Raw genomic sequence first — 8,764 nt, 5'->3', positions numbered from 1 at the left:
GCACTTCACATATTAGATTCGTGCACATAAACGGTTTGGAACAGACAAAAAACTTCAGAAAATCTTATTTTTCCTATGCATCTGGAGGACGTATACCACTTAAAATTGAATTGAATTGCACTCTTTGACTGGCGTAATGCTTGGACCATATCTCAATTGATGCCCGTTTGGATGATAGTTACCTACGACAAGGATTTTACACTAATTCAGTTCAATCCACACGTGTGACTGTTTTAACATTTGCACATTGCCTGATAATGGTGATTTCAATGTAATTTCCGGAATTAACTGAAACGGCTGCCAGAACATATAGCACCCATGTGTGGCAGGCGATTACAGCAACATGCCTTGGATATACAGCTTTTCTTTTTAACTGAAGGGTAAAATTTGATTTTATTTTGTTTCTGAAGGGGCAGCAGCTGATTTAAAACCAAACCATCATCAAACTAATGATAATCTGTTCACCAGTAAGCTGAGACCTTCAAACCAGCAGATGTCATATACAGTACATTTAGAATACTGTGCAAACATGTTGATTTCCATGTGCTCGTAATCCATTCTAAAGAGAAATACTTTTGCTTCAATGGGCTATTTACCCTCTTCAATAGTTGTCAATAAAAGCTTTAATTTTAGCCGTGAAATTGAATTAAAGACCATATCTTCCAAATGTGTATAACCAAGTTTCTTGAGTTCGATGTGACACGCCCTTCTCTGATTGTATGGCCCAGGCCACAATCAAGGATTAAAGGATAAAAAAAATCTATGAAATATGTAGGGAATTTCAATCTCTTCACCATTCCTTAAAATATTCCCAAGAAGACAGAAACTTGTAAGAAAAATAGGTTAACTGCAGCCCCTTCATTTCTGTCTTGTTTGTCTAGTTGGGAGATATGGGACTTCGAACCGGTCACTTTATTCTTACTGTAGTTCTGCCACAAGGAATACTGTTAGGAAGCATCAATAGCAATGCGCACCTTTCTAGAAATCTAAAACAACGGCCGTTGTCAAAAATGGTAGTGAACGTGTTGCCCTGATCACATATTGAATCAATACATTCAGTTATCACCGAAGCCTTGCAGTGTGGAAACAGGCCCTTCGGCCCAACAAGTCCACACCGACCTTCAGAGTACCCACCCAAACTCATCCTCCATAACCCACCTAATCTACACATCCCTGAACGCTACAGGCAATTTAGCATGGCCAATCTACCTAGCCTACACATCTTTGGACTGCGGGAAGAAACCGGACCACCTGGAGGAAACCCACGCAGACATGGGGAGAATGTGCAAACTCCACACAGACAGTCGCCCGTGGGTGGAATCGAACCCGGGTCCCTAGCGCTGTGAGGCAGCAGTGCTAACCACTGTGCCGCCGTACCGCCCCAATGGCGCTTATGAACATGTTTGCACAGTATTGTATGTTATGTTTAGGACTTCAATATTCCCTATACAAGAACCATCCGTTTTACCAGACTGCTATTGTTTCCATCTTCTGCCTCAGCTCCATGCTCCATTACTTCTTCATTTAGCGATAGCACATTTGCTTTAATTTGTTTAAAACGAATTTTTTTTTAGATTTAAATATCGTCCATTCCAATACTTGGCAGGAGATTAAATCGAATGACCTTCCTTGTTGTTGTCTCCGCAATAAAAAAAAGAGATGCTCCAATTCCACGATTTCCACTGGATTTCTAAAGAATTAGGTTCGTGTCTCTAATGGCCAATTTACTTTGTCAAATTAGTCGGTGGGCAGTTTCATATTACTCGTGATAAATTGAAATGCATGTACGTTTATAATGTTTTGATTTCATGTAAAATACCACATTCGAGGAGGTCTTGTGGCACTTTGCGCCGCGTCTCCGCCTCTCAACCCTGAATCCATGACCTCTGATGGGCAAGGAAACTACATTAAGCACATGACCAAACGTGTCCAGAATCTGGTAAATCATTCCAACATTCACCAACTTGCATGACCGTTTCGATCAGCCTCGTAATATAATGGAACTGGAGCCTCTACCATAACCACCTATAGCTTTAGGCTACAACGTGCAGGTAACGTGTATGTGGCCCATCGATTGGGACTTCTCGGGGGATCTATTTTCCTCTGTTGGCTCAACTGTTGGTGTAGATCAGACCGGGATCAAAAGCATGAATTTCCCTCCCCGATCTGACTGGGGTGAATTTCAAACCTACCCTCTTGCTCTACGCTGGTGGAGATCACAGCGACATGGGTTAGACTGGGACAGAGAAGACAATATGATGGAGTGTTATATCACGATGGAAAGGTTTGACTATAACCCTGCCCCTAATTGGTATAACCGCACTGCATTGAGGAAAGGCCTTTTCCTCATCTGTTGGTGAGTTTTCCTCTTATTACCTTGTAACATTAGTCCCCACCCCTACCCTCTAGGTCTGCTGTGATAATTCTTCATCATAGCTTGATTATTTCAAGGCATGGTGTCCCTGATGTTTCTTCCGTTCGGTCATCATGCACCCTATAATTACCTCTACTTTGTCACTCTGTTTCCTGCTTTCAGAAGCCGTTAAACTTGATTCAGTTCCCCGAAGTCTCTTGCACGTGGCTTCTTGAAATTGTATGACTCTTTTTTGTACGCCATTCTGCAAAGCGATGGCCGTCTAGCTGTCAAGCATAGGATGTGTATTTGCTGAACTCGAGGTTAATCTTTGACAGTTGATTTTTCGCTAGATTTGACAGCTGTCCACCAGGCCCTGACCCCTCTGATTCTGAAGGTGTCATAACAGACTCGAGAGCTTAACTCTGTTTCTCTCTCCACTAATGCTGCCAGACCTGCTAAGTTTCTCCAACATTAGCTGTGTTTGTTCCTGGCCCTCGCCTTGGGCAGATAATTCTTAATGGGGGAATCAGAGAAACTACCTGCAACCTCCAGACGATTTCATGTTGCGAATGTCTTTTCGAGTGTAAAGAATGCATTTTTTTCCAGACTGATTGGGCCCCTCTTTAAATTATTTCATTTCTCTCATTTGCACAGTGGAGTCAATGAAAACACTTCTCTGCAAAATCGAATTCCCAAACTGAGAACTGAAAGCTGACACTAAAATGTGACCAATATACGAGAAAACTCAGGGGCTAATATTAGATTAATGGACTGATAGGGCGGCGACCGACGCCACTCGACTCTTGGTAAGAGCAATCCTATTGGTCCTCCTCTCTGCCTAAATTCTGCAGTTGGCCATTTATCAAGCAGATGCATCGGATATTTACTGTTTTAGGAAGCCACAAAGAGCACTTTTGTTTACTCACTCACAGGATGAAGGGCGTCACTGGCTGGGGCAGCATTTATTGCCCATCCCTAATTGCGCAGAGGGCAGTTAAGAGTCAACCACATTGCTGTGGGTGTGGAGTCACATGTAGGCCAGACTAGGTAAGGATGGCAGTTTCCTTCCCTAAAGTGAACCAGATGGGATTTTCTGACAATCTACAATGGATTCATGGTCATCATTAGATTCTTAATTCCAGATATTTTATTGACTTCAAATTCCACCATCTGCCGTGGTGGGATTTGAACCCGAGTCGCCAGAACAACGTCTGGGTCTCTAGATGAACAGTACAGCGATAAACCACTAGGTCATCGCCTCCCGGTTCCTGTGAACGAAAAGGTCTCAAAATTCGACAATTCCACGTGACAGTGTGGTATAAAACAAGCAAAAAAGCCCTTTCTTGTTAATCTGGTAGTCACCAAGCAAACCAGGGCCACTCGATACCCTTCAGGCGGTTGAGTAATCTCGGTACCGTTAATAAATTCGATAGCTGATCTTGATTATTGTGGCACAGTGGTAGTGTCTCTAGCTCTGAGCCAGGAGGCCTGAGCTTCAAATCTCACATGTTCTGGGCGTGTGTTGTAACATACCTGAACAGTTTGATCACAAATAAAACACAGAACTGCGAAGGTTGAAGAACTGAAATGAAAACTGAAAATGTTGGATAAACCTAGCAGGTCTGGCAGCATCTGTCGGGACAGAAAACAAAGTTAATGTCTCGAGTCCAGTGATGCTTCCGAAGGGTCTTCTGCTTTCTCTCGACAATTGCTGCCAGGCCTGCTGAGTTTCTCCAGCAATTTCTGCCCTTGATTAACAAAAACAACTGCGGCTAACTGGTGAATGCATCACAGCGGAAACATCATATTCTTTCTGTAGAATTGATTGGGTGCTCTGAGACAAGTAGCAGAGAGGCAGCGAGCTCACGAAGCCAACTCGGTGCAGTATTTCCTCTCATTTGCTTCCTCTTGAAGCAGAAATTACATTCATCTGACAGATAGAATAACGTCAACACATGCAGTTGTCGCCCTGCAACTACCTTTCCAGTCGCCCCAATTAACACACTGGCAATTCCTACATTGAACCTTCAAAGGTTAGCCTGCACTGCGGATTCCATATTCCGCTTGTTGATCCAGTGATACTGTAATTGTGTAAACTTGTAATCGTCACAGGACCTTATTTTTCGTTGTTGCTATGGTGAGCCTTAGTACCCAAAGAATCGACCGTTCACACATTTAGTACATCATCTGTGTTGAAGCTAATGTTTTCCCGCTTTCGGCACAGTGCACAGTATGAAAACTGGATGGATAGTCAGTACATGAGGTATGGCAAAAAAAGACATTTACAGGACGTATGATCTATTTCTTTTTCGCAATGCAACATGTTTCAGGCTGTAACCTTCAAAGACGCCAGCTGTCCTCAGTCAGAAACCTGACATACTTTTGACTGGAAAACCAACCTATATTTCTTAAGAGCTCGCAGCTGAACTGAAGCAATTGTTGCTACGAAGGGTCACTCGCTATTGTCTAATTTTGGATTTTCGAGACTTTTTACAAACACATGTACCGTCGGTAGTCTTACATTTCTGTGTCAGTACGCCACCTTTGAAAAAAAAGCCATCTTGCGGTGTCAGAGAGCCACAGTTATCGATACCAGAGAACCGACAAACTAAATTAGGAGTAGCAACTAGCATTAGAGGCATCTCAATTATACCATAATTGAAGAATAAGGAATTGATCAAAGCTGTAATTTTTAACAAATAACTTTTAATAATTATGTAATTTACTATTGTGCTTGCTTACACTATGAGAAATAAATGGACTGTGAGAATAGAAGAAATAAATACCTCAGGAATCTTACCTACCTTGAAGAAGTTACCCTCCTCCCTCCGGAAAGACCTCAGTGGCCCTATTTATTTCAGAATCCCCTTTCCCTCCCCCATTTCTGAAGAAAGGTCTAGATCCGAAACGTCAGCTTTCCTGCTCCTCTGATGCTGCTTGGCCTGCTGTGTTCATCCAGCTCGACACCTTGTTATCTCAGATTCCCCAGCATCTGCAGTTCCTACTATCTCAGGGATATCATTTGTATGCTTTTTATAATTTAATTTGTACACCCACTTTGCAGTTACTATCCTATACAAAACTTAATGAGTAAAAGTACAGTTTATAATAAATGTGATGTATAGATAGAAAAAAAAGTCTTAAAATCACAAACGCACAAATGAATGGAGGTCTGTCATTCTAAGAGATATGGGTATCCAGTCTAAATAACTAATCCATGTTACTGACAACTATCTTTGCAGAGATGGGGCTAAAAGACCAAGACATATGACTCATGGTTTATGAAGATACAGGTCATTCAAAGTTCTAGTCTGCAAGGCGAACAATTATGAAACTAGTTATTTCTGAGCAGTAGATCGGGAGGCTGGATCATATTTCTGAGCAAAATAAAAACCAAAAGAACTGCAGATGCTGTAAATCAGGACAAAAACAGAAGTTGCTGGAAAAGCTCAGAAGGTCTGGCAGCATCTGTGAAGAAAAAAATCAGAGTTAACATTTTGGGTCCAGTGACCCTTCCCCAGAACATCTCTCAGCAATGGGAATAATTTTGTGGATTGATTTTGTGGAGAGACCTGTTTGTGCTATAATTGCCTATATTGATGTTAAACTAGAAAGTAAAATTTTAAAGTCAGCTAAAATCGTAGAGATACTAACATATGCAGCACACAAAATAGTGTGGAAACAGAAATGCCATTGCTGAAATGATAAAGAAGATTATTGCATGACAGCTGTTAGCAATGTGAAGAACAGTGGATAAATCTTAGTTCTTAACAATAAAACAAAATCCTGTTCTTAATCTTGAAACAACTGTGAGAAATATGCAATGAAAGTTACAGAGAGAAATATTTGACAGAATCAAAGCATAAACATGTATATGTTATCAATTGCTTCAAAACATAATTGAAAATAATATGGAGAGAGAGAGAGGCATTATATGTTTAGTCAATTAGAAGACACCAGAAGCATGATAAAAATAAATACACATGAATGTCACAAAGTAGATCATTCTCATTGTCATGAAAAGACATTTGAATTGTAATATGATTTCAGCTTATTGTAGTACTGGACAAGTCAGATCCCAAAGTGAAACTTGGCTTGATAAATCATAAATTTAACCATGTTGATTAGCCACTGAGTGTATTCACATTAGGCTATCAATATTCCAAAACAAAAGAACTCAAATTTATTGCACAGAAGAAAAAATGTGACAGTTTAGAAATGTATCTAACAGCAAAACACAGTTTCAACCATTTTTCCAACAATATTCTTGACAGATACTCAATCCCTGTGAAGTGTCTCTCCTATCTTAGCTATTTAATTTCATACTTAACTAACACTTTCTGGGGTAGATGGCCAAGAGACTTTGCTCCAATTCTGATCACCTAATCCTCTTTCCAGTTCTGCCAGCATAAAAACATCTACATAAACTCTCATAGTTTAGATACTTTACAAATTGAAACTCTTTTGCAAGGGAGAAACTGTTCTCCTGAATTAAAATCTGGTTGTGAACTGAATTTTTTAAAAAAAGGCCAGTTATATGTTTTCTCTATCAGTCTTAAAAGTTCAACTTTGTAAACAATTAATCAGTTAGCAGCACTGGTACCCTGCTAGGTACTTTACTGAAGTCACATGCTTTCTTGAAAATTATGTAATTAGATCATTGTTCCAAATAACTTTCTAACTTCTTGCAAAAAATTTTACAGCATTGAAGTCACACATAAATTGATATGCAATTGAAGCAAGAGTAGGATGTTCGGCTCATCAAGCCTGCTCCGCCATTCAAAAAGATCATGGCTGATCCATCCGTGGTCTAAGCTCCTCTCACCTACATTATCCCCATAACCTTTAATACCTCTACCCTGCAAAAATCTATCCAACTGCATCTAAAATATATTTAATGAAACTACCTCTACTGCTTCCTTGGGCAGAGAATTCCATAGATTCACCACTCTCTAGGAAAAGCAGTTCCCCCTCATCCCTGTCCTAAATCTACTCCCCTTAATCTTGAGGCTATGTCCCCTAATCCTAGTCTCTCCCACCAGTGGAAACAACTTGCCTGCCTCTATCTTATCTAACCCTTTCATAATTTTATATGTTTCTATAAGATCCCCTCTCATTCTTCTAAATTTTAGCGAGTACAGTCCCAGGCGGCTCAACCTCTCCTCATCGGTAACCCCCTCATCTCTGGAATTAGATTGGTGAACCTCCTCTGCCCTGCCTCCAAAGCCAGTATATCTTTCCTCCAGTACGGAGACTGGAACTGCGCACAATATGGTGCGACCTCACCAGCACCTTGTACATTTGCAGCAGAACCTTCCAGCTCTTAAATTCTATCCCGCTAGCAATGAAAGCCAACATTCTGCATGCCATCCTGATTACCTGTTGCACCTGTAAACCAACTTTTAGCAATTCATGTACAAGTACTCCTAGTCTTTCTGCACAACAGCATGCTGCAATCTTTCACCGTTTAAATAATAATCTGATCTACAATTTTTACTTTCAAAGTGGATGACTTCACATTTACCAACATTATATTCCATCTGCCAGACCCTCATCCAACCACTTAACCTATCTAAATCTCTCTGCACCATTTGTATTTCCACTCAATTTAGTGTCATCATCAAAATTAGATATGTTACACTTTGCCTGCTCTTCCAAATCATTTATATATATCATGAACAGTTGCGGGCCCAACACCGACCCCTGCGGCACTCTGCTCACCACTGATCTCCAACCAGAGAAACGCCCATTTACCCCAACTTTCTGCCTTCTATTGGTTAACCAGTCCTCTATCCATGCTAATACATTCCCTGCAACTCCATGCATTCTTATCTTATGGATTAATCTTTTATGTCGTACCTTATCAAATGCCTTCTGGAAATCCAAGTACATAACATCCATCTGTTCCCCTGTATCCACCGCGATTATTATAGCCTCAAAGAACTCCAGTAAGTTTGTCAAACATGACCTTCCCTTCCTGAATCCATGCTGCGCCTGCCTGATGGAACCCTTTCCACCCAGATGTCTTGCTATTTCTTCCTTATTGATAGCCTCAAGCATTTTGTCAACTACAGACGTTAAGCTAACTGGCCTGTAGTTACCTGCCTTTTGCCTACCTCCTTTTTAAAACAGCAGCGTGACATTCACTGTCTTCCAGACTTTGGGACCTGCCCAGAGTCCAGCAAATTTTGGTTAATTACCACTAATGCATCTGCTATAACTTCTGCCCTTTATTTTAGCACCCTGGGATTGCATTCCATCAGGACCAGGGGACTTATCTACCTTTAGACACTCTAGTTTGCTCAGCACTACCCTTTTAGTGATAACAATTGAATTGAGGTCCTCATCTTCCAGTGTGAAGACTGACACAAAACAGTCATTCAAGACCTTGGCCATTTCAGCATCACC

General features: G+C 40.9%; 1 protein-coding gene across 1 annotated transcript in view; it reads right to left on the bottom strand.

The window, feature by feature from the left end:
• Positions 1–8,416, bottom strand: part of LOC109916970 (lysine-specific demethylase 3A-like) — a 77,549-nt gene extending 69,133 nt beyond the window's left edge. The window contains exon 1 of the mRNA XM_048603022.1: positions 8,216–8,416. Within this exon, the coding sequence (XP_048458979.1) occupies positions 8,216–8,416 (201 nt within the window). The remainder of the gene's footprint in view (positions 1–8,215) is intronic.
• Between the last annotated feature and the right edge of the window lie 348 nt (positions 8,417–8,764).

Source organism: Rhincodon typus, chromosome 1 (assembly GCF_021869965.1).
Source record: "Rhincodon typus isolate 14 chromosome 1, sRhiTyp1.1, whole genome shotgun sequence".
Lineage (NCBI taxonomy): Eukaryota > Metazoa > Chordata > Chondrichthyes > Orectolobiformes > Rhincodontidae > Rhincodon > Rhincodon typus.
The sequence above is the reverse complement of the archived record's forward strand: the minus strand, read 5'-3'. Positions and strand labels throughout refer to the sequence as shown.